Below are 26,291 nucleotides of genomic sequence, written 5' to 3' on the forward strand. Positions count from 1 at the left end.
TTTAGAACATATTTTGGAAGTGAAACCAATAGGATTTGCTGATCGATCAGAGGTTGCGGAGAAGGGAAAGAAGAATTTTTTAAAAATCGCCTTGGTGTTTGGCCTGAAGAATGAACCAGATGCCAGTACTGTTTCCTGAAACGAGGAAGACTAGGCTAGGGAAGGGGCAGATTTGGGCTGAGGCTTTCCGGGTGAGGGGTGATGATGAGGGCAGAGGTGGTCCCCTAAGTATGTCATAATCGAGACATCTTTTGTGGACACATTAATTTTGAGATGCCTGTATCACATCCAAGACAGGATTTTGAATAGGATGTTAGGCATAAATTGAAAGCTCAGAAAACAAGACAAGTAAATTTGGGAGCCATCACTGTAGTATATAGATCAGTGGTTCTCAATCCTAGCTGTATGTTGGAGTCTCTTGGGGAGCTTAAATATATTTACCAGGGCTTCCCTGGTGGCGCAGTGGTTGAGAGTCCGCCTGCCGATGCAGGGGACATGGGTTCAAGCCCTGGTCTGGGAGGATCCCACATGTCGCGGAGCAACTAGGCCCATGAGCGACAACTACTGAGCCTGCGCGTCTGGAGCCTGTGCTCCGCAACAAGAGAGGCCGCGATAGTGAGAGGCCCGCGCACCGCGATGAAGAGTGGCCCCCGCTTGCCGCAGCTAGAGAAAGCCCTCGCACAGAAACGAAGACCCAACACAGCCATAAATTAATTAATTAATTAATAAACTCCTATCCCCAACATCTTCTAAAATATATATATATATACCAGCATCCCGGACCAGCTGAAGTGACATCTCTAAGGTATTTAAGAGCCCCCAGGTGAAGCTAATGCGCAGCCAGGTTGAAGAACCACAGGCGTAAAAATGGTACTTAAAGCTTCGAGTCTGGATGCGATCATCCAAGGCAGAGCTGCCTCAGAGATGTGATGCTGCTGTTGGGTCACAAGCAGGCTCGACTCTGATCCCCCTCTGCTTTCAGGTGGCTGTAGTCTGGGGTTGGCAGTGAGTGTAGACAGAGTATGAGGGGTGAGTCCTGGAGGGCTCGAGTCTGGCACGCTCACCACGGAGGAAGGACCAGTGAAAGACCCTGAGAAGGGCCTGTGAGCCGGGAGACAGCGAATGAGAGGGAGAAGCCAAGGGAAGAAACTGTTTCAAGGGGGCCGTCAGCTTGGTCAAATGGCGCTTAGAAGTTGAGAAACGTGAGAATAGAACTATTGGGGGGATTTCACAAGATGGAAGCCATTGGTGACCTGGAGGAGACAGACCTGTTTCAACACAGTGGTTTAGATGGAGGTCATATTGAACCAGTAGAAGGAAGTGCGTTTGGGTCCACAGATCTTCCCAGCAAACCTGGACCAGTGAGGGAGGCCTCTGACGGACCTGTTCCTTCTCCTTTCCCCGCTTAAAATCCGGCATATCTGTGAGCTAGAAAATTCTGTTCAAAGTGACTCTTTTGAGCCTAGTGTTTCATCTTTGGGAATGTGGTACCCGAATCCCCTTATTAAGGTGTCAGCTTTATAAGTGGGTGTGTCATCTGCGCCTCTGTTTCCATTCACGTAAATCTTTTTCTTTTCAGTCTGCCTTTGCTACAGAGGGATCCTCTCCCCAGGCTGGGGGATCAGTGAGTTTTATGTGGTTTCTCTTGAGCAAGGTGATTCTAGTTGAATGACTTCGTACCTGAATGTAAATGAGGTTGTCAAACCCCGCTGCCTGGAACACATTCAGGGCTCAGCAAACATCAATTGTAACTTAGGGCTGAAATCACCTTAAGGCAGACACAGCTTCCCCCCGGGGAGAGCCAGGTCCACATCTGGGGGTCCCTTGGGAGGAGGGCACCTGAGCCACCGGGGTGGCTGGGAGAGCTTGGCCCTTTACACGCCCCCCGCAGTCCCGCCACCCGGACCGCCCTCACCCCCCTGCCTCTGCCCTGCTCTGTCCTCAGGGCTCCCACTCCCCCGATGCCGAGCCGGGAGGGCTGCCTTGCCTTTGGGTTCCGGCTGCAAATCCTCTGTTCCGCTCTAGTGCTTGCCCCCCCCCCCCGCCCCAAGAATCCTTTCCCCCTGCCCCGGGAGTTTCACAGGAGAATGAAGTCAGGCCCAGCACTTGTGGGGAGCCGTGTTGGAGCGGATTGCACTTCCTTCAGCCTTAGAGAAATAGCATTTTCTGGAACGCTGCTCATCAGTGATGGGTTGCCAGGACAGGAGGTGCTCCCTGGGCCGCACCGCTGCAACTGCCCCCGCCCCAAGGCTGGCAGATGGACCTGAGAACTGTGTCCCCCATCTAGGAGCAGACAGCAGGTGTGCATGGGCCCCCTGGCAGTTCTCCTGAGGAAGCTGCAGAATTGACATCCCCCCATCCATCCGGCCCACACACGTCTGAGCTGCCTACGGCCTGGGAGTTTGTGCTCTCAAAGCACAACGGGAGGTGTTAAGCCATCTGTTCAAGGAGATGGAATTGTTACAGACTTGTAACAATTTATTTTTTTAAGTATATAATTCCAGCACCGTTATTTATTCATTCATTAATTCATTCATTTATTTATTTGGCTGCACTGGGTCTTAGTTGTGGCACGCAGGATCTTTAGTTGCAGCATGCGGACTCTTAGTTGCAGCATGTGGACTCTTAGTTGTGGCATGCATGTGGGATCTAGTCCCCTGATCAGGGATCGAACCCGGGCCCCCTGCATTGGAAGCGCAGAGTCTTAGCCACTGGGCCACCAGGGAAGTCCCCGTAACAGTTTAAAAAGCACATTTGTATCTTCATGTCTCTGAGTGCCACACCTCTGTGTCCTAATTGATCTTCTGTTCATGTGCTAACTTCCAGCACTGCCCTGTACCAAAGCAGGATTTCAAGGAGTAAAGAAAAATCTAGAATGTCCTCCTCGCTGTTTTGTAGATGGAAAACTGTTCTTACATCCACACATCAAAGCCTTAACTTTTAAGTCTGTCCTTCTAGGTTATTTTCAAATATAGACAGAATTAGAGAGAGTTGCATAATGGATCCTCCGTGTACCCACAAGCCAGCTGTCAACACGCTGAATCTTCCCATTCTTATCTCCTCCATCCCACACACCTCCCCCATCCCACACACCTCCCCCACCCGCTTTTGAGTTTTCCCTGGCATATTGGGTTAGTAAGTTTCGGCTAAGCGATGCTGCGGTGACGTGGCCCTGATCTCAGTGGCTTCCGGTAACCAAGGCACGTGTCCTTGGCGGATGCATGTGGCTTTGCCCTGGGACCAAGGCAGCAAGGCGAGCCTCACCCTGTGGAAGACCCACTCACGGGTGTTCCTGAAGGAGATCCTGTGCCGAGTGGGCCATAACCCAGAGCCGAGAGAAGTGAGATTTGCTAGAAGGAAAAGTCAGTCACGTCAGGCCCTAAGAGGAGTACAGAGGTGTTGTGTATTCCCATATCGATGGTGTGATGGCCTTCCTATCAATTAGTCTGTAGTCCAGAGGCAGGGAGTTAGCATGTGAAGTTCCCTGATTAGAAACATGTACTCCAGGGGAAGTTAGTTAGCATTTGAGAGACTGTAACTAGGAATCCACTCTCCCGAGGTCTCGGCAAGGCCTAAGTATAGACTAGAGTCCATGAATTAGCATAAGGATTACTACAAGTATTTTCATGGGTAACATGGATGGTTTTTCATTCAAGTTACGTAGGTTGACTAGAGGTGTTTTTCATCTACTCTTGCACGAGGGGGTATAAAACCTTTAGAACCCAGCAAATGGATATCCTTCACCATGGCATTCCGGCTCGAGGACTCGGCCGTCTTCAATGCTCTGCCACTTCACCAAGCATCCTGAGGATTCTGTCACCTGATTGGACCAGAAGGTGGTTGAAATCTGGCTTCTAGAGAGTGTGGTATCCGCCTCCGCCCAACCTTTCAAGTAACTGCTTGTTTCAGTACCTAAAGGAGAGAGAACTTGAACTTCCCTGTGCTAACAATAGGTTGTGTGGCTATGTAGTGCCTCTTTTCTTTGTAGAATATACCACCTAGTAGAGAAACTTTGTGGGAGGGGTCTCACCTACCTTGAATCATTGGAATTTCCTGGGGTCTACCCATAAGAATGTGGTTGTGGTGAATGGGGCCTTACTGGGCCGTTTACAGTGAAGGGAGTGAGAAGTTGAGAGGGAGCCTTTGGATTTTTCTGTTGGAATGGGGGTCGTTAGTGTTGTCCCCAACTACAGAGAGGCCACAAAGTCCTGTGTGTCAGATTGTTCCCTGAGTGCTGTTGTTAGGTGTTTCGCTGTCACCAGGAACTGCTTTCCCCATCAGTGTGGTAGAGGAGTGTTGAAGGATGGAGGGAAAATGAAAATGTGAGCAGAGAACGGAGGAGAGAATACAGACGTCTTCTCACTAGCACGCCTAGTGGCCAGTCCGGAAGAGCGTACATATTGTCGAATAGAAGAGTTTACTTGCTCTGTACTTCCTAGGTACCAGCATCTGTGCATGGATGCTTTGGTGTAATCTTAATCACGCCTCCAAGAGGGAGGAGGTATTGTTCATATTTGACAGGTGAGGAAATGAAGGCATAAAGTTTTGCAGGGTCACGCAGCTAGTAAGATGCAAAGCCGGGATTCAAGTTTAGGATGTCAGATTCCTCGGCCCGTTTCCCTAAGCACCACCTTTGGTTTACACGTGTGGTATTGCAAAGGACTTTTTTTTTTTTTTTGCGGTCCGCGGGCCTCTCACTGCTGTGGCCTCTCCCGCTGCGGAGCACAGGCTCCGGACGCGCAGGTTCAGCGGCCATGGCTCACGGGCCCAGCCGCTCCGCAGCATGTGGGATCTTCCCGGACCGGGGCACGAACCCGCGTCCCCTGCATCGGCAGGCGGACTCTCAACCACTGCGCCACCAGGGAAGCCCGCAAAGGACTTTTTTGTTTGCACTTTCCTCCCTGTTTTCTCAATGTCCAAGAGCATCAGAGTCTTTAAAGTCAAATGGAAGAGAAAGAGAAAGTTTATTCCAGGAACCTCTGCCTTTAAAAGGTATAGAGATTTTTCCACCAAGGTGAAGTAGACACGTGTGTTTTCCTGCCAGAAAACCTTGGGACGTCACTGCTTTGAGTCTCTGTAAAGCGAGGGGTGGTTTGGCCCAGCAGGCATCCAGGGCCCCTCCACCCCTTTACACCAGACAAGAGTTTAGGACCACTTCTAGCCTGGATTTAGGCTTGGGCCCAGACAGGAACTATGCTGCTTATCTGCATGGCGGGGCTTGGAAATTCAGGGTCAAGTAAATGGTGTGTCTTCTTCTTGTCCTCCAGCACTTTTTCCTTTACCTTTACCCTGTCTTCCACAGGGGAAGGTGCCTGCTGTTCCTAGGGGAAAAGAAATTGGAATTGTCTGCACAGCATCCATGCCCGGGGGGAAAATGCCTACCAGCATGAATTTTCAAACCCTGTTCTAAAAGTGCACGGCTGGGAAGCCTTTACAGTCGAAGAACTTTAGACCTCAGGGAAGTGGTGGCTGCAGTATAATTATGTCAAACCCAAAGGCACACCTGAGGAAGTGGCAGGTGGAGGAAATATGATGAGAAAGGCTTGTTTAAAATACTGGCGCTTTCGGAAGGACTAGACCCTTGTTCTGTTGCTTCCTTCAGTTTTTCTTCTCATTGTTTTCCTGTTGTCAGAAATTTCTAAGACGTGGTCAGGAATGGGTGAGAGAGGAAACGAAAAAGAAATCACAAAAAGACAGACTAGAATATGATGTGTGATTCCTCAGCCGCGCTGTTTTGCACAACAATCAGGCTCTAGATCAGGATTCCAACTCTTTCGTCAGAGGTCCCAGGGGTGGAAGGTAGGTCTGTGTGTGACAGACACACGGGGGGAGCGGGGGCCTGCACAGGTATGCTGACCCCTACACAAGGAGCGGGGACGGGGTGCTGCCACACGCACGACAGAAGCAGCCGGGGTGAGAATGCCGGGCCCGTGGGTGTAGAGCATCCTCTGTAACAGGCTGTAACGTCTGCAAGAGGTTGGTGTGGATGGCACTCATCAGGAGGGGGTATAAACCCTCTCATCCCTGTTCTCGTGGAATTGGGACCGGGTAGACCAGGGGTGACCTAAACATTTCTTCTACATTAGCTCAAAGGGGAACAGAGGTGGAAAGAAATACTGAGAGTAACCCCAAAGCAAAGGCAGCAGTGAACTAGAAACAGGGACTTCCCTGGTGGCACAGTGGATAATAAGACTCTGCGCTCCCAATGCAGGGGCCCGGGTTCGATCCCTGGTCAGGGAACTAGATCCCACATGCGTGCCGCACCTAAGGAGCCCGTGTGCCGCACCTAAGGAGCCCGCATGCCACACCTAAGACCTGGCACAACCAAATAAATAAATATTTTAAAAACAAAACAAAAAAACCCCAGAAAAACAATGAATTAGAAACAGACTGGGCCAAGCAGAAGTCTCAGGTCCAGGGGAGAATCAGAACAGGTCAGTGTGCTGCCCAGATAGCTGTCGATGAAAAAAAAATCAATAAACAATCAATAATAAGAATAGAAAAGAGTGTTATCTGAGCCATCTGAGGACTATAGCCCGGGAGCCAGCTTCCCATATGATTCTGAGAAACTGCTCTAGAGAAGCATGGTTTTCGACACAGTTTTATATCTTGTCAGAACAAAGAGCGTCCAACAAGTCAGGGATCCATTCCTTCAAGGTTTAAAAGAAACAGACCCACACGTGCACAGCGAGTCAGCACGGCCTTAGCACCTGGGAAGGCAGGCTTGTCATCAAAGGAGTCCCAGCCTTGGTATCCCAGGAAGGGAGGCATTTAATCTTTGTGTCTCGTGTGGACACTCTTCACTTCTGGTCAGTGCGCCCTTTTCTTTAAAAATTAAAGCAGATGTACAACGTAGATTTGACAGGCCACAAACAGGTTGGGGTTTTTTTTAAGTTTATTTATTTATTTTATTTTTGGCTGTGTTGGGTCTTCGTTACTGCGCACGGGCTTTCTCCAGTTGCGGCAAGCGGGGGCTACTCTTCGTTGCAGCGCGCGGGCTTCTCATTGCGGTGGCTTCTCTTGTTGCAGAGCACGAGCTCTAGGCTCGCAGGCTTCAGTAGTTGTGGCACGCGGGCTCCGTAGTTGTGGCTCGTGGGCTCTAGAGCGCAGGCTCAGTAGTTGTGGCGCACAAGCTTAGTTGCTCCGCATCATGTGGGATCTTTTTGGATGAGGGCTCCAGCCTGTGTCCCCTGCATTGGCAGGTGGATTCTTAACCACTGTGCCACCAGAGAAGCCCAAACAGGCTATTTTTAGTTAGCATAAAATTCAAGTTATCTCTTGTATTAGCCAGCACGACCTCCCTAAATCTCAATATGTGAAAATTTCTTTTATCATAGCCTAGCTCTCACCCAGGGACCCGGACCCTCAGGGCAGGGTGAGTTTCTGGGAGCTCCCAGCACAGGTTAGCCATGCCCTGTGGTCATTGCTTTAGGTCTGATCTGTCTCAGAGTATTCCGTGATTTGGGAACACACAGGGATTTCTCCAGCTTTTATCGCCCACGTAGTCAGCCATCATCGCTCCTCTGTTTTTCCCTGTTACCCCTCATCACAGCCCCTATGGCCTGATTTAAAAGATTGGTAAACACGCGGTTCAAATCCTGCCTCTGCCATGAGCTTGCTCTTAGAACTTCGGTAAACGGTCTAATCTCAGTGTCTCTTTTTCTGTAAACTAGGGACTTGGCATGCTTATCTCAAAGAGCTGATGTGAAGATTAAAGGAGATGACACTTATAAAGCAAGTGCCTGGGTCATAACATACCAAATGCTTTACATTCATTTTCTCTTTGGAACACTCTTCCCAGGTCTGCAGGGGAGACCAGAGTTAACAAGGACCAAATATGAGGATTTTTTTTTTTTTTTGGCCGTACCACGCGGCACGTGGGATCTTAGTTCCCCGACCAGGGGTGGAACCCACGTCCCCTGCATTGGAGGTGCGGAGTCGTAACCACTGGACCGCCAGGGAGGTCCCGAGGATACTTTAAAGGTTCTAGGAATTTGAAGTATCATGAAGTGTCATTGTAATTATGTATTGGCCTTATTCCCTGAATGCTCGCAAGCTCATCTCCCCATTCCCATATCCACTACGCTGGATTCTTCCTGGTTTGGTTGCTAGAATAAGCTCAGGCTTGGCACTGCTTCTGGGCCAGCCCGACGGGCGTGCCTCCCTAGAGGTAGGCTCTGGTTTCGCTCTCCTTCTGTATGACGTGTCTCTTCATTGTGATACTCTGGAATCTTGGGGCCTTGTTGATCCTGCAGGAACTGCCCCTCCCAGGCTTAGCCAATCCCGAGATGGTAAAGGGCCCACCTGTCAGTGTGCTTTTCCTATCCAAACCAGCCAGTCCAGAGCCCTCACCCCAGCACCTCCTTTATCGGGCTGTCTCTGAGATACTCTCCCACCGCCCTCATACCAGGGGACTACCCCAGGGCCGGGTTCCAGACAACTAGGACCAGCCCCCCGCATGCCAGAGCCCCCTGAAATGACTCCAACTAGCCAGCCCTAAGCCTGTTTACCCTGCCTCGTCTGTTCCCTTCTGGGGGACCACAATACATGGGGCTGCGTGGAATCCTGGGAAAGCTATACTGAAAACCAGAACTAATCTGGTGATGATCTCATATTGGCTATTGGGTCACGTGCTACCCTCTTGCGCCTCTGGTAACCTAACAAGGGGATTAAGTGACAGTGCTCAGTAGGTGGCCACTTGAGCAAGCTGGTGCTGGGGAAGGTACAGAGAGATTATGACCTGATTCTCTTTAAGAGGGACAGGTAGAGACCTGTGATGATCAGCCAGAAGTGCCCTTGGCCACCGTTTCCTGGCCAGCACCCCTGCAGTGTGTAACATCTTCCTGCAAATGTTTCTAAACGATGGCCGAACAGTGCGAGCGGGCCTGTTAGCATCTTTTTTTTTTGCTTGCGGTACGCGGGCCTCTCCTGTTGAGGAGCACAGGCTCCGGACGCGCAAGCTCAGCGGCCATGGCTCACGGGCCCAGCCGCTCCGCGGCATGTGGGATATTCCCAGACCGGGGCACGAACCTGCGTCCCCTGCATCGGGAGACGGACTCTCAGCCGCTGCGCCACCAGGGAAGCCCAAGTTTCCGCAACTTTTATTTACGCCTCTGATAATTTCGATTTTATGAAGCAGGGCTTCATAAGGTGATCTTGGCTTGTGAGGATATGGAGAGGCTGGTGGGAGAAGACATTATAGGGATACATGTCTTAAAAATAGATTGAGGGACTTCCCTGGTGGCGCAGTGGTTGAGAGTCCGCCTGCCGATGCAGGGGACACGGGTTCGTGCCCCAGTCCGGGAAGATCCCATATGCCGCGGGCGGCTGGGCCCGTGAGCCATGGCCGCTGAGCCTGCGCGTCCGGAGCCTGTGCTCCGCAACGGGAGAGGCCACAACAGTGAGAGGCCCCCGTACCGCAAAAAAAAAAAAAAAAATTAGATTGAAGAAGGTCTAAAAATATGAAAAAGGAAAAAGGGAAAGATCATTGTAATTTGAACTCTAGAGCTAAAAAAGATCATTCAAGAGATTAAAAAATTAAAATAAACAGTGCAAGGGAAAAGAAAACAGAAATGAAACAGTTGGGATCACTTAGCACTACATAGTATTCATAGGACTAGTGTAAGGGGTAAAATGAATAAAGACATGTTTTTATTTTTTATTTATTTTTAAATTTTATTGGAGTCTAGTTGATTTACAATGTTGTGTTAGTTTCAGGTGTACAACAAAATTGATTCATTTATACATTACACATATATGCATTCTTTTTCAGATTCTTTTCTCACATGGGTTATCACAGAGTATTGAGTAGAGTTCCCTGTGCTCTACAGTAGGTCCTTGTTGGTTATCTGTCTTATATACAGTAGTGTATGTATGTTAATCGTAAGCTCCTGATTTATTCCTTCCTCCCCCGCCACACACGTTTCCTCTTTGGTAACCATAAGTTTGTTTTCGATATCCGTAAATAAGTTCATTTCTGTTTTGTAAATAAGTTCATTTGTAAGCACATGGTTTTAGAGTGACAGGAAATGAACCCTGAAAGTTGTTAATGCTTAGAAAAGAAAGCATTCATAATAGGAATCCCAAAGTTGGCCAGGTTGCTCGCTGAAAAATTTAAATTAGAAAATTAAATCTTTTTGATTGGATACTGTAGAACAAACGGTCAATAAGCAGGTAGCAAACGGTGAAAAACTACATGTTGAAGCAGAATCGTCAGAAAGAAAACAGTAGCAGAACAGCCATACGTGCGGTATACTATTCATGATAGAAACAAACTAAAACTGTGTTTTTCTGGAAATCTATGTATATGGAGCTAAATGCTTTGAAAAGTTTCAGGAACTATTGGCTACAGACTCATAACAGTCACCTCTGGAGACCTGGAGTTGAAGAGGAGGTGGGTGGTCAAGGAGACCTTTTCATCAGTATTCTGCGAAGTTTTCCAATGAAAATGTACTTTCCATATTGAAGAATGAATCCTTTTTTTACAACATACAGTTTTGATGGAAACTTTCAGCTGATGTTTATGTGAGCCTTTTTGGAATATAACTCATCCTCTGGGCCACAGGGCATCCTATCACATTTGACTGGTGCCTCTGCAGTTGTGTATTTATTTGTAGGCAAGGATTCCAGATGGAGTTATCGACATTTAAGTTTAACAATTAAAGCAGGAATATAGGAATTTTATTGGACCTTATTCTATGGTTATATCACTGATATTAGTTATGGCCACAGAAACTCTACTTTCCAAGGTCACCGCTCATTTGTTAGGATTTCATGTTTTCTTGATGTAACATAAAGACTCTCCTCAAACCTCTTCTTCATTGATGACCACTTAGCATAGTGGTTCATCCACGTGGCTTCTAAGCTGGAATTCAGGAATCTGGAGCTGACATGGCTGTGCCCACATTTGCTGGCCCTTGATGGATTAGGTGCTGACCTGCCTCCTGATCCTGTAGGGTCACCCCAATCTCTTCGCTCCTGAGCCATCTCTGTGTGAGAGCCACACAGTCCTTTGTCCGTCCCTTTCTGTCCCCTCCTTCCAGAGTTTCATTATCTCACGTTCAGATCCGCGGAGCCACTGGAAAAAACGCGATTGCTTTTCTCTGGGTGACGGCCACCACCGTCACCTCGTCCCCATGAGCTCTTGAGACATAACGTCAGGACTTGAGTTGACTTTTGAGGCATCATTGGCTTTTTACATCACACAACACAGCGGGGTGGCACAGCGGAAGGACTGTGGGACCTATTTATTTGTATGACTTCAAGCCAGTTGTTTGCACTCTTGGAAACTCAGTCTTCGCATTTGTAAAGTGGAAATAATAACTTTAGGATTTGAATCTTGTTATGGAGATTCTCAATTTTACATACACACACGCGCGCGCACGCGCGCACACACAAACACGTGCGCGCGCACAAACACACGGCAGGCAGCAGTGGGAGCTCTTTTGAGCTCACCTACCTCCTTTCCAGAACCTCAGACTCATGCATGCATGGAAGGTGCCCCTTGCCTAAGCTATCATTTCTAATTGTTCTTTCACGTGGTGCCATTTTTGGTGGAAAGTCCCATTGTGAAAAGTGCTGGGTGTTCCCATCTATGACATTCAAGCCATGTGCTAGGATTCGCTAGTTTTTAACTACAGTGTGTTAATGCAGTCTGTCTCTTAGAGATGATCACTCTGAGGTAAGGAACCAGAGCAGCGTCCCAACCAGGAATGCCACTGCCTCTCTCTCTTTGGATGTGAAGCCGTCGTGATTGAGTAGAAGCAGGCAAAGTGTTTAGAAAAGGATTGAATGAATGGGACAGCAGAAGCGATGCTGATAAAAGCACTTGCACCTCCCAAGACGTCTTACCTCTGTTACCTCTTACCATCTGTGCCTCCTTCATTACATGTGTTGAGTGTAGCCCACTTTCAACCTTTGCCACTGTTTCTACTGGGTCTGCTTTAGACCTCCCTTGAGTCTCTCTCCCTGGTAAACACACTTCCTTTTATAAGCAAAGTAACACAAGTTGTACGTTCCCTGTTGTGTAGATGGCCTGGGTGGGAGGGTTGAACAGAGTTTATGCATATGCGGGTCTTTGAAAAGGATTGCTGTAAAACAGGAATTTTGAAGACCTGTTGTATGCAGGGTATCTAGAAATGAACCACTTATGGAAACTGTGGAACAAAAACGAATTTCAAGTGAAAGATAGGATTCAAGTGGCAGGACAAGGCAACTTGACCTGAATGAAGCCTCTTCATTGCCGTGCAGCGAGTTTCTAGCCCTCCTGAATTTGCAGTCACAGCCCCGCTGTTACTTGCCTCCGTGGATTGGCCAGCACTTTTCGGGGAACAGGGAGAGAGAGTCACAGTGGAGGAGGATGTGATCGCCCGCTCAGGGGGCTCACAATCTACAGGGAAAGATACGAAGAAGCTGAAATCCAGGATTGCAAGTGAAAGTCTCTTCTACGGAAGAGGAAGCGTTGGCGACCTATTTCAGACTTTCTCCTGGGGTTGACTTCTGAGCTGGAGATTCTTCTTGTGTAACTTTTTTTTTTAGCATGTGTCAAGCAAACTTAATGGAAAATGCATACATTGTACCATGTTATATTAAATAATATGAATAAATGAGAGGTTTGTTGTTTTTTTTTTTTTTGGCTGTGCCACATGTCTTGTGGGATTTTAGTTCCCCAACCAGGGATTGAACCCGGACCCTCAGCAGTGAGAGCTCGGACTGCTAACCACTGGACTACCAGGGAATTCCCAAGAGTATTTTTTTATATGGGCAGGGTCACCACAAGAGGTAGTGGTGAGCGGCACTTCTCTCAAAAGCATCAGGTACATGTGAAGAAATTGCACGTTTGTGACTTGCTGTAATGGACGGAATAGGAGCCCACAGGTTCTCTTGGATCTCATTCAGGAGGATGTAAATACAAGAAAAACTAGAAGGCCCGTGTCCAGCATGGCGTGACTCCAAATTGGATGTTAGCTAGCCTTGTGTCAGGGCTGTTTAGTTAGAGTGATAGATGGGGAAGCCAGATTTCTTGGGAGACTGTCATCGGTGTGATGCGCCCCCTACGCCCTCACCCGCATGATACATGTCCTCCTACCTGCTCTACAGGTGCAGAATCAGAACAGAAAACCCAGCAATCGTGGGATAGGAGGCTACTCTATAAGAACATTTGTACATCCTAGTTTCGTCTCTGTATCCTACGTTTTTGGTTTTGATTTTTAAATATATCTATATATTATATCTATATATTATATTATTTATTTATTTATGTTTGGCTGCGTTGGGTCTTTGTTGCTGTGCGTGGACTTTCTCTAGTTGCAGCGAGCGGGAGCTACTCTTTGTTGTGGTGCGTGGGCTTCTCATTGCGGTGGCTTCTCTTGTCGTGGAGTATGGGCTCTAGGAGCGTGGGCTCAGTAGTTGTGGCACGCAGGCTTCAGTAGTTGTGGCATGCAGGCTCAGTAGTTGTGGCTCACGGGCTGTAGAGCGCAGGTTCAGTAGTTGTGGCGCATGGGCTTTGTTGCTCCGCGGCATGTGGGATCTTCCTGGACCAGGAATTGAACCCGTGTCCCCTGCATTGGCAGGCGGATTCTTAACCACTGCGCCACCAGGGACGTCCCTGGATCCTGAGTTTTTGAAGTTCATTTTTCCAGTAGACTTTGCCATGCTCAATCTTTTGGGCCCCAAAATTATACGCATAGCCTTAGAAAAATTTAAGGAACACCAAATAAGTAAGGTATTAACATTCTGCTAAATCCTTCCTAGTTTGTAAAGGATTTTAATGTGGTTCTGAGATAAAAATATGAGCTTTGCTTTGCGATTTATCTGGGGAGTCAGTTGACTGAACTTGAGTACATTATTCACTGCTTCATTATAATTCACTAGGACTGAAGGTTTCTGTCTGGTGCATTCAGCTGTCCATTGCAGAAGAACTGCTGTGTACTCAGTAAAGCACCGAACGTGTAAAGACCGCAGATGAGATATAAATTTTACAATGTACTTTCCACTAACAAAAGTTATTTATGCAAACATCAGAAGGAGAAACTGGCTTTCAAGAGGCATCTACACTTTAGTGATTTTTAATCTCTTAGTGGGAACACATTACTGACCGAAAAAAAAAAAAGCATTACTGCAGACAGCCATCCTAGAGTCTTGTAATGATTATCTCTATGGCTTGGATATAACATTTTAGTAAATGGAAGTTTAGTTAAGATTCTAATAAAAAGAGCTATTATCATTGGAGAGTAAAAACTGTAGCCTGAAGTATTTTAAAACTAGAAATTAATTTTCTTTCTACTAGTACTGAAATCGTGTAGTTTATTGGAACAGATGCTACAGAAGAGATGGGCTATGTGAAATAGGTGTGTTACACTTTTAGTGAAGATAATTCATAGCAATGCTACCAAACAGTAATAAAATCATGGCTTCAAGACTTTTACGTAGTCTAACAAATTCAGCTGATCTTATGTTTTCTCTACACAATTCCTGCCAAAGTCAATCCATCCCTTACAGTCTCTGCTTGCTCCCCTGTTGTCTCCTGATACTTTTGGTCAGAGGCTCATTACCAAATTTGTGAATCACTTTCCAGTCGGCTTTGTTGTGTTAAATAAGATTCCATTATCAGATTCTGTTTCCAGATCTCTGACCACTAAAAAATCCTTCCTCCTTAATGCCTGGCATGGCTCTGATTGGCCCCTGTCTTCTGTGATACGGGCTGCTTTACTTATAAAGTCTGATTCCTCTGTAATGTGTTTTTCCTCAAAAGTGAGGCATTCACATTTCTGCTGCTTCCTTTTTTTGCATGAACAGAATTCGACAAGCTTTCTCCATCCTTCACGTTACCCTCTGGAAACGCTAACTGACTCATCTCCCTCTTTAACCATGCCCGGAATCAGCTGAAGCATTCCAGGAGCAGCTAGGTGTGCGAGGACCAGATGGGTTCAGGAGCCGATGCTCAGCACATTGGTTCGCAATCCTCTGAGCGTCTGAGCTGTGGCATCTCTTTACAGAAATTGCACGGGTGTGGAGATAGGTTCAAGTGGATACAATTTCAGTAGATTGCTGGGACTCCCTATTCGTTCATAACCTTCTGGGATTAACCACCTTGACTGTCATGCTGAGGCCAGGCACAGGAGTAACCGGGGCAGCTTCTTGGTGGCCACATAGACCTGGGCCCCCCCCCGTACCCCCGGAAACTGGTATAAAGCAGAGAATCAGGAGATCTGAAGCTGAAGGTTTTTCAGAGTTATTTCTAAGCAGGTTATATTTTAGAAATCAGATTTTGAAACCACTTTTCAATAATAACCCCATGAGTGAGGGGTTTTTTTTCAGAAGCTGATTTCACCCCAAAAAATGCATTTAGTTGGCTTTTTCCTGGACAGACTTGTTCAGACATGGGCATCCTTTCAGGATGAAGGGATTGTGAGATTTATTTTTTATTTTTTTCCGGTATGCGGGCCTCTCACTGTTGTGGCCTCTCCCGTTGCGGAGCAACAGGCTCCGGACGCGCAGGCTCAGCGGCCATGCCTCGCGGGCCCAGCCGCTCCGCGGCATGTGGGATCTTCCCGGACCGGGGCACGAACCCGTGTCCCCTGCATCGGCAGGCGGACTCTTAACCACTGCGCCACCAGGGAAGCCCGGGACTTGTGAGATTTTAAAAACAGTCCGTTGGCTTCTCTCTTGCAGGCATTTGTCAGATGAAGTCTCTTGACTAGCTTGATTTGGGAATGACTGAAACCTAGTGGAAAATCAGAGACATAGGTTTTGACCACTGACCCTAACAGGTGGGGGTTTTTTATGTCTGTTTTGTGGAATATATGGCATCTTGGAACCTACAGAAATGACAAGGCGGAAAAAATGTTAACAGTTTGTGGATGTGCCGTTTAACCAGATCATCGAACAAAATATTTGAAAAGAAGCACTCAGCCCTGTGACTCGGTGTGCTTTAATCTTCGTTTATCTTCCTGTTTTTTGACGTCTGTATCCTCACTGAGTCTTCCCCCATCTTCCCACTGTACCATCATCTGCCTGGTTCTAGTGTTTTGGAGCAAAGCCTGTGCTGGTTTTGGATCCTAATGAGGCTCCTGGGGAGGGTTGGGGGGAGCGGAGTGGGGAGGGGTACACCCTCCTGGCAGAGAGGCATCCTATCATGCATTTTCCCTGATGGCCTAAGACGGCGAAGTGTTAGCTCCCCCACACACAGAGCTTCTATTTCAGCCTGACAATGACCTCAAAACCAGGCTTGGATGCGTCGGGAAGAGCCGGGTAGATCTGATCCAGAGGGATGGACTTCCCAAATGTATGGCACCCACTGTTGAATCTTACTGCAGTAACAGGATACAGCCTTTGAAGCACCAACGTAAATTTCGTCTGGCTCATCTCCTGGGTGGGAGGGGAGGACGGCTGGACGGCAGGCGTGTGTTATTTATAAGGTGTTTTCCACCTCTTCCTCTTTCAGGTTATGGCCACACTGTGCCCCTGTCCGACGGGGGCAAGGCCTTCTGCATCATCTACTCGGTCATCGGCATCCCTTTCACCCTCCTGTTCCTGACGGCAGTGGTCCAGCGTGTCACCATCCATGTCACCCGCAGGCCAGTCCTCTACTTCCACGTCCGCTGGGGCTTCTCCAAGCAGGCGGTGGCCATCGTCCACGCTGTCCTTCTCGGTGTGATCACTGTGTCCTGCTTCTTCTTCATCCCGGCTGCGGTGTTCTCCCTCCTAGAGGATGACTGGAACTTCCTGGAATCCTTTTACTTCTGCTTCATTTCCCTGAGCACCATTGGCCTCGGGGATTATGTTCCCGGAGAGGGCTATAATCAAAAATTCAGGGAGCTCTACAAGATTGGGATCACGTGTGAGTATTGGGGTTCACAGACTCTGCGCCCTCCGGGGCTCTGTTTGCAGTTCCAAGCTCCACCTCACCCACTCGTGGAGAGCCGCTCATCAGAGACCTGACTGCTTTCCATGGATAAGTTTTCCATTTTGCCACCTTCCCATAACTTTCATTTCATCATGATTCCTTTCAAAATGCTTTAAGCAAAAGTCTTATTACTGAGAATTATTTTTTCCCAGGCACCTTAAAAGTACCCATCAATTTCTTACTAGTAATGTAATAGACACTATAAATGACAGCACAAGAATGCACCACACAGAATAACTTGATAATCAACTTTTTTTTTTTTTTTTTTTTTTTTGCGGTACGCGGGCCTCTCACTGTTGTGGCCTCTCCCGTTGCGGAGCACAGGCTCCGGACGCGCAGGCCCAGCGGCCACGGCCCACGGGCCCAGCCGCTCCGTGGCATGTGGGATCCTCCCAGACCGGGGCTTGAACCCGTGTCCCTCGCATCGGCAGGCGGACTCCCAACCACTGCGCCACCAGGGAAGCCCGATAATCAACTTTTGATTTCAAAAAAATTGCTCTACTTTATTAATTATTTTAAGCTCAAGAAAACCAGGACTAGGATGTAGCCTGTTAACAATCCATCATGTTCTTTCACTTACCAGGAAAATCGTAAACCAGTTGCTTATCTCATTTGTCCATCTGGTTCTTTTTTGAAGAAGTTAGACTATGTTTGCCGCTTTCAGAATTTTATATGTGGAAAATAGGCATAAAATTCAGATGGCCAGTGACTTATAACTTAAACAATATTTTAAAAATTCAATATAATGTCATGGAAAACTTAGAAATCCATTGGCAAGAAACTATTTACTTTTGTGTGTCTGTTTCCTGTCTTTTCACAATGTGTAGAATTACATCATACTGTATGTATTGAATTTAATGTTTTTACCCAGCAGGTTCTTATTGGTTCTCTATTTTATACATATTAGTGTATATATGTCAATCCCAGTCTCCCAGTTCATCTCACCACCACCATCCCCTGTACGTATAGTTTTCATTTCTGCCTTCTCAGGAATTTTTCAAGACTCAGCTCATGCCATGTCTTCTAGGAAATCACAGTGCATACTCAGGCAGCCAGATGTTCTGGCCTGGCCCTATCCTGTAGTCTTAACATGACAGAATGCTTAGTTGAACTGTATGTATTTTAGCTTTTCTATGAAACCATGCTCACTCAGGACAAAGGCTTCACTAATAAACACCCAGTGCTTTCAGCAGTGCCTGGCTACCATACAAGTTCCATAAATATTTACCAAATGGTTACAGGAGTGATTGCACATTTCCTCTAGTTACCATATTTATCTTTAGTATCCGCATAATATTTTATCGGGTGCCTATACCATCATCTAGTCCTGCTTCGATCAAATATTTGTTTGTTTATTTATTTATTATTTTTTAAAATAAATTTATTTATTTATTTTTGGCTGTGTTGGGTCTTCGTTGCTGCGCGTGGGCTTTCTCTAGTTGCGGTGAGCTGGGGCTACTGTTCGTTGTGGTGCACGGGCTTCTCATTGCGGTGGCTTCTCTTGTTGCGGAGCACGGGCTCTAGGCACACAGGCTTCAGTAGTTGTGACACGCGGGCTCAGTAGTTGTGGCTTGCGGACTCTAGAGCTCAGGCTCAGTAGTTGTGGTGCACTGGCTTAGTTGCTCTGCAGCATGTGGGATCTTCCCGGCCCTGGGCTCGAACCCGTGTCGCTTGCATTGGCAGGCAGATTCTTAACCACTGTGCCGCCAGGGAAGCCCTCCATCAAATATTTAGATTGCTTCCAGTTGGGGGGCATTATAAATAATACTGCAGTAAATACTTTTGTATGTTTACATGTTTTTCTACTTTGTTATCTTTCCAGGAAGTGGGCTGGCTGACCCAAAGTGAACATGCCCTTTGGTGACTCATAGATCGTGTTGACCCAGTGCTTTCCAAATGGCCTTATGAGTTTACAGTATCACCAGAATTACCTAATGCAAGACTTTCTTGTCTTGCATTAGGGTAAAATGTTTACCTCCTTCTCTGAATTTAATTTTTTCATGAGTTAAGAGATGTTGAATTTGTTTCTGTAATTAATTATGGTGGCTAGCTCTGCTTTTCTCTTGTGCTAATTGTTTGCTCATAAATTTTGCCCAACGGTTTAATGTCCTCAATGTTTCATGCAGTACTAAATCCTTACAGAACGTTTTAAGGCTTGTTTCCACGTGAATTGTAGTTTTCTTAGGCTCTCTGAATAGTGCGTGTGCCAGGTGGAGCAAATGAACGTTCCAAAGGTATATTAGTTTGTGGATAGGCTAAAGTCCCACAGCTTTTGTCTGAAACATCATGGCTCTTTTTGTCAGCACTCAAGAGTTCGGCTACATAATGGATAAAGGAAAAGGAGGAGATTAGCCATTAGTCTACTAACAATGTCATTGCTATTTCTAAAATATGCTATCTTATTACCAAACCCTAATAACCAAATTCTAAAGATACTAGAAAACTGTCACTTTGCGTTCTTGACATAATCAGCCTGACTTCCCTGGTTCATTTATTTTCTGAAAATAGTCCTCAAACGTTTTACCATTTGGGGTCATGAAACTGGGATTGTTGTTACTCTTTGAGTTTTCATTTTCGTGTTTTTGTTCCTTTCCCTGATGAAAAACATTTTTTTTCTGAAAACCGATTTTAAATGCCTTGGAATTGACTTAAAATTACCGTTTTCCTATCACGGATTCCAAGGAATAGCACTTTACCTGAAGCAACAGGTTATCTTTCATTTTGGAGTAAGAAACATAGAGTTATTTGATGAATGGTCCGTGTGCCCCAGAAATGACTGGTCACATAATGGAAAGCTTAGTCTGCTAGCAGGGCCCCGGTGAAAGTGTAAATAACCACAGCCAAAGACCTTGTAAATATCCACATCGTTCCTTTTTTTTTTTTTAATATTTATTTATTTATTTGGTTACGCTGGGTCTTAGTTGCAGCAGGCGGGCTCCTTAGTTGTGGCATGCAAACTCTTGGTTGCTGCATGTGGGATTTAGTTCCCTCACCAGGGACTGAACCCAGGCCCCCTGCATTGGGAGCCTGGAGTTTTTTTTAACCACTGCACCACCAGGGAAGTCCCTCCACGTCCATTCTTAAGGGAATTTTCATCTAGCTTAAACTGTAATTTCTACTGCTAAAAGCATTGAGTGCTGAAAAGGGTGGCAAGCTTTGTTCCAAGCACTCTTGATACATCAGAAACTCTTCCGAAATGTCACTGGCTTTTTGAGAAGCACTTATTATACAGTGGAGGGGAGGTTGCCCTTGGGTGAGTACAGTGTGTTATCTCTCTTTAACCCCAACTTCTTTTTTTCCCAAAGTCACACCATGTGATTCTGAATCATCCAGGTTTGTAGAAGGTTAAGTCATTCTTTTTTTTTTTTTTTTGCGGTACGCGGGCCTCTCACTGCCGCGGCCTCTCCCGTTGCGGAGCACAAGCTCCAGATGTGCAGGCTCAGCGGCCATGGCTCATGGGCCCAGCCACTCCGCGGCATGTGGGATCTTCCCAGACCGCGGCACGAACCCATGTCCCCTGCATAGGCAGGCGGACTCGCAACCACCGCACCACCAGGGAAGCCCTCTTTTTTTTTTTTAATTTATTTTATTGAAGTATAGTTGATTTACAATGTTGTATTAATTTCTGCTGTATAGCAAAGTGAGTCAGCTATACAGATATACATTCTTTTTCATATTCTTTTCCATTATGGTTTAACACAGGATGTTGAATATAGTTCCCTGTGCTGTACAGTAGGACCTTGTTTATCCATCTTATATATAATAGTTTGCATCTGCTAACCCCAAACTCCTAATCCATCCCTGCCCCTTGGCAACCACAAGTCTGTTCTCTATGTCTGTGAGTCTGTTTCTGTTTCATAGATAAGTTTATTTGTGTCATATTTTAGATTCCACATATAAGTGACATCATATGGTATTTTTCTTTCTCTTTCTGACTTACTTCACTTAGTTTGATAATCTCTGGGTCTATCCTTGTTGCTGCAAATGGCATTATTTCATTCTTTTTTATAGCTGAGTAATATTCCATTGTATATACGTACCACATCTTTATCCATTCACCTGTCGATGGACACTTAGGTTACTTCCATGTCTTGGCTATTGTAAATAGTTCTGCTATAAACATTGGGGTGCATGCATCTTTTCAAATTAGAGTTTTCTCTGGATATATGCCCGTGAGTGGGATAGCAGGATCGTATGGTAGCTCTATTTTTAGTTTTTTGAGGAACCTCCATACCGTTTTCCATAGTGGCTGTACCAAATCTACATTCCCACCAACAGTGTAAGAGGGTCCCTTTTCTCCACACCCTCTCCAGCATTTGTCATCTGAAGATTTTTTAATCTTGGCCGTCTGACTGGTGTGAGGTGATACCACACTGTAGTGTTGACTTGCATTTCTCTAATAATTAGCGATATTGAGCATCTTTTCATGTGCCTGTTGGCCATCTGTATGCCTTCTCTGGAGAAACGTCTATTTAGGTCTAGGAGGTTAAGTCATTCTCCATTTTTCTCTGGGTCGTCCCTCTTTGAGCCGTGGAATTCAAAACATCCCTAGAAATGATAGAAGTGGCAATGGATTTATCCATCAGCAGATAGGTTGCGTCTTGCGTGGCTTGATCGCACTGAGACGCTGTCATCTCTCTCACACAGGTTACCTGCTTCTTGGTCTTATTGCCATGTTGGTGGTTCTGGAAACCTTCTGTGAGCTCCACGAGCTGAAGAAGTTCAGAAAAATGTTCTATGTGAAGAAAGACAAGGAGGAGGATCAAGTGCACATCATAGAGCACGACCAGATGTCCTTCTCCTCCATCACGGACCAAGCGGCCAGCGTGAAGGAGGACCAGAAGCAGGATGAGCCTTTTGTGCCCCCCCAGTCACCGGCCTTTGCCGACGGTGCCGCGAACCAGTAGGCTTAGGGCTTTGCCGCGCTGTCCCGGAGCGCAGGCTCAGGGCAGTGGGCGGAGGCTTCACTTTGTTCATTTTGATGAGTATGTAAAAGCCAAGGTGACATTTTAACAAGTATCTACTGTCTGCAAGATTTTTTGTATAATGGAGCAAAGGAAGCTTTTACTCTGGAGGACTGTCTTAAATCCGAGAAAATGGGGTCTGTACCCGTCATTCATATGTGACAAAATTATCTCGGCTTTACTAATAGGTGAACAACACTTGAAGCAGGGTGCCTCTGTGGAGAGAAGCAGATTTTATACTTTTCGTTGGGGACTTTGGGATTTGCATTTAAATCATTTAGCTGATGGTTAAATGGCAACATTTATATTTAAAAGCAAAAAAGAAAAGCATAGAGATGTGTTTTACAAATAAGTTTATGTGTACTGGTTTGCATGTGCCCATCTAAAATCATTATTTTTGTAGACTCTAAGTTAAACCTACTATTTATAATGACTAGATAACCATTAACTGTGTACATATAAAGTATAAATATGTTTATATCCTGTACATACGGTTTAGGTCACCAGATCCCAGCACACTTCTTAACCCAAGACTGTAGAGGTTTTCCCTTTTGATTTCTCTTTATACTGAAGAATCAAAAGTTGCTGCAATAAAATAAGGGGAATAACACACTTATGAGTGAATTACTTTAGTATTCTGCTACAATAAATGTTTCTACCCTCTCGCAGTAGTATGGTCTCAAATGTCTAAAATGTTTGTAAGCATTTCTCTGGAGGTGAACAAGTAACAAAGAATATGATTTTGTAAAGAAAAAAAAAGAAAGAAAAGAAAAAGTTAAGATATTTTGTTTTGAAAGTGAATTATGATTTGCTATCACCTAGTACTAAAGCACAGAAGCGGAACACAGACGCTCCAAGTGAACAGATTCTGTCAAATTAGTCCGAGAGTTTTTTTAATTTATAAGTTGAATAAATAAAAATGTTAGTTGGTTGCAGTTGTATGCTTTAATATATCAAGAAAAGTTTCCCTCCACGTAGATAATAGGTATGCACTCCTTGGTAGAAACCATAAAGGCAACATTTAAATGCTGTACACAGGACGCTATTAGGAATTTTAGAAGAGAAAATTAGACCCTGTGTGATGACGAATGCTCAGTGACCCACTAGCCAAGTCCCAATCTCCTGTGCCCAGGAGATGATGCTTGACATGTTGGTAAAAGTCAACATCCTGCTGGTGAGCCAGCTGAGCAGAGCATCCTCTCCTTGGGGCTCCCACGGAAGCCTCTCCACCTCCTTCACTGTGTGCCCTGGGCACACCGTTACCAGCTCTGTCCTGCTCACTGCTGTTAGCCTTCAAACATTGTATCCCCTGACTTAGAACAGGGCCCTTCTTTATTGTATAAAATCCCATCTTGTCTGAGGGTGGCAAAACCGTGAGAAGGAATGACATCCACTCTGTAGCCCCAGTGCCTCACTCCATAGCTCCTGTAATGGGGAACCGTCCTCGGCGGATCCTTTCCAGTGTTTAATTCCAAACTGTCCTCCTGTCCCTCCGTTCTGGGTTATCCTGCCCTGTAAGCACATTTTTGTCTGCATTCCAGGCTGACTGTGTCTCCACGGTGGGAGATGGCTCACCCTGGGTCGGTAATTGAGTAAAGGGATGGACTAGAGACCCCTGGGAGGATACATGCTTCCTGGACAGGACTGGGTTTGGAAAGCTCATGGTGATCACAGTTCTTGGCATGGTGCTAAGATGCTGAAGAATATAAATTGGAGAAAAGGTGGATTATACCCGCGGAGTGTCATTGCATTTTATTCAATGCAGGAAACAATGATGTGCCACCACTGCTTGACTCTAATGTGAGAGGGGAGTGCAAAATACAGAAAACGAGGAAGAGCCTAAAGGGAAAATTCTGATTCAGGATGTCATTCATAAGCATTTGTAGGAACCATAAAGGCAACATTTAAATGCTGTACATAGAACGCCATTAGGAATTTTAGAAGAGAACGTAATACTTGCAAAGCTTTTGTGAATCTGCAGAGAATACCCTTAACTAAATGCTAAACCTTAATACCCTTCACATTGTTTTTGTTCTTTTTCATATGAAGGATGAGGTTCAAAAATTGGAGCAGGTTTTGCCTCCCTGTCAGAAATGAAATGTAAGGGAGAGTGTCTTCTTCAGACTTTCTTTTTGTCACTGGCCAAGGGACAGATGCTGCCCTGGAGTCCTGAGGAAGGGGGAGCTGTGTCAGCCAAAGAACAGAGGCAGGGTCCCCTGGGGGCGGGATGAGGAAGTGAGAGGCTGGGCCAGAACTGTCATTGGAACCTTCTAGTTGGAGGTGAGCAAGTGTGAAGTTGAAGTCAAAGTGAACACTAAAGAAGAGGATTCTGGGAAAAAAAAAAAAAAAAAAGAAGAGGATTTGGAGTGAGCAGAGTATAAGCTGAAGGATGGAAGTCCTGGGCAGGAGTCTTCTAGGCTGAGTTCTTAAGAATCCCACAGAACACCCTCAGGATAGAGAATCAGCAGAAAGCATTGTCCTTCATTGTGTGTGAATTTAAAGTCAGGCGTGTCCAGTAGGTATGTTGATTTTGGAGCAGCAGATATACTCAACGAACGGTAGCTCAGAGTAAGAATTAGCCTCCCCCAAATCAAAGGGACTACAGACCAAGGCATTGGAGCCGTCTCCCAAAGAATCTTAAAAAGAAACCCATGGGACAGATAAAGTTTGGCCCAAATAACTCCATTTATGAGTGGCTTCAGGAAAGAAATGTTTAGGAATGTCTGGAAAACAGTCAGTCATGCTCATACTTCCTACGGACCAGCCTTACGTGCCTTTTAGGAAATGAATAAGGAGATATTTGCAGATCCTGAGATGTCACGGTAACTGAAATGGTCAATGCAAAATGTTTTTAACCCTTTAAAATTATCAGTAGCACCCTGGCTTCTTACTAAAAGCAGTTAATATTTGCCCCAGAAAAGAGTTCATTTTAAATTGACACAAGCATGCATTGGAGGGCAATCATGGGATTATCTATCTCTCACGCAGAATTCAGTGAGCAGAATTTCCCAATTGCGTGGCCTAGTGCATCCATTTGGTGATTTGTTGTTAAATCTTCCATGCTGAAGAGAGCTGTGATGAATCCCGATATCCTCAGTTCAGGAAGGCAGTCAGTCCTTTTGGGATGTAGTTTCAGAAATGCATTACATGGTCAAACAGATCCTGGGCAAAATTAGAAATAACCCTTCCTTAGAAAGCCGAAGTTGAAATAATACAGTATTTACCATTTACTTTATTCAACTGTGCCCAGTAAGATTTCAGATATGTGTCTTTAATACATTTAAAGTTTTCCATGTACTGATGTATTATTTTCCAAGAGTTTTACTTTATGAAAATTTGGTACATCCAAGCTTTCTGTATGAGGCAAAACATGAGATTGTTTGCTGAAGACAATATTCCAAACATCTCACTTATCTAATATGTGCTGTCAGGCAACCTCAGCTTTCTTTTTTTTTTTTTTTTTTTTTGCGTTACGCGGGCCTCTCACTGTTGCGGCCTCTCCCGTTGCGGAGCACAGGCTCCGGACGCGCAGGCTCAGCGGCCATGGCTCACGGGCCCAGCCGCTCCGCGGCATGTGGGATGTTCCCGGACCGGGGCACGAACCCGTGTCCCCTGCACCGGCAGGCGGACTCTCAACCACTGCGCCACCGGGAAGCCCCAACCTCAGTTTTCTAAAATGCAATAATGAACCCAGAAGTAAATAAAAATGATTTTAAGTATTTTTCCCAGCCTGACAGTCAAGTACGTTTAATAAATAAGCCCCCTCTTGGCTTCCCTCAGAGCTTATACTTACTTTACACACAGGTCTCAAAAAATTACTGCTCTGATTTCCCAACCCACAGAAAATAAACGAGCGTGCTGCTTCCCAATAGTTCCTAGACTTTTCATGTTACAATTTTTGGGGGCAGAGTACAAAAAGAAAAAATTGTCTCAAGACGCAAGTTGGAAATAATGACCATGTAGTTGCTTGGGCAGCTTTAAATGAGCAGTTTCTCTGTTCCGGTAAAAGCATCCACGGTGCCTGCACCATCCCCTTGGCCTCCTGTGCTCCGCATCGGGGAAGAAGAGTTTACTTCCTGACCCCTCTAGTGTACTCGGGAGGAAAATCGTCAGATGCTCCAGGAACGCAACAACTCTGTTATTCACAGCAAGTTGGATCCATTCTAAGCCAAATGGCGGGACATGCTCAGGTCGATATGATTGTCAAAGTATAAATTTGTAGCAAAAATGGACTTTCCACATGGATAAAAATTTGCTTGGCCGCCTGTGTGTGGTTTGTGGATCTGAGTGTATTGCCACCCCGGCTGAGAACCTTGTGTTAACCGCTGGTAAGTCCACCAAGGAGAGCAGGCTTCTGGGAGCCTGACATGAGGGACAGACCTGCCCTCTAAAACCTTCACAGGCTGAGGCAAATAGTTCCC

The 26,291-nt window shown here is 46.0% G+C and overlaps 1 protein-coding gene across 1 annotated transcript in view; it reads left to right on the top strand.

The window, feature by feature from the left end:
* Positions 1 to 22,537, top strand: part of KCNK1 (potassium two pore domain channel subfamily K member 1) — a 52,700-nt gene extending 30,163 nt beyond the window's left edge. Inside the window, exons 2-3 of the mRNA XM_029244619.1 lie at positions 16,445 to 16,840; positions 21,554 to 22,537. Of these exons, the coding sequence (XP_029100452.1) occupies positions 16,445 to 16,840; positions 21,554 to 21,813 (656 nt within the window). The 3' untranslated portion in view covers positions 21,814 to 22,537. The remainder of the gene's footprint in view (positions 1 to 16,444; positions 16,841 to 21,553) is intronic.
* The last annotated feature ends 3,754 nt before the right edge of the window (positions 22,538 to 26,291 follow it).

Source organism: Monodon monoceros, unplaced genomic scaffold (genome assembly GCF_005190385.1).
Source record: "Monodon monoceros isolate NGI ecotype Baffin Bay Population unplaced genomic scaffold, NGI_Narwhal_1 Super_Scaffold_4, whole genome shotgun sequence".
Taxonomy (NCBI): Eukaryota; Metazoa; Chordata; class Mammalia; order Artiodactyla; family Monodontidae; genus Monodon; species Monodon monoceros.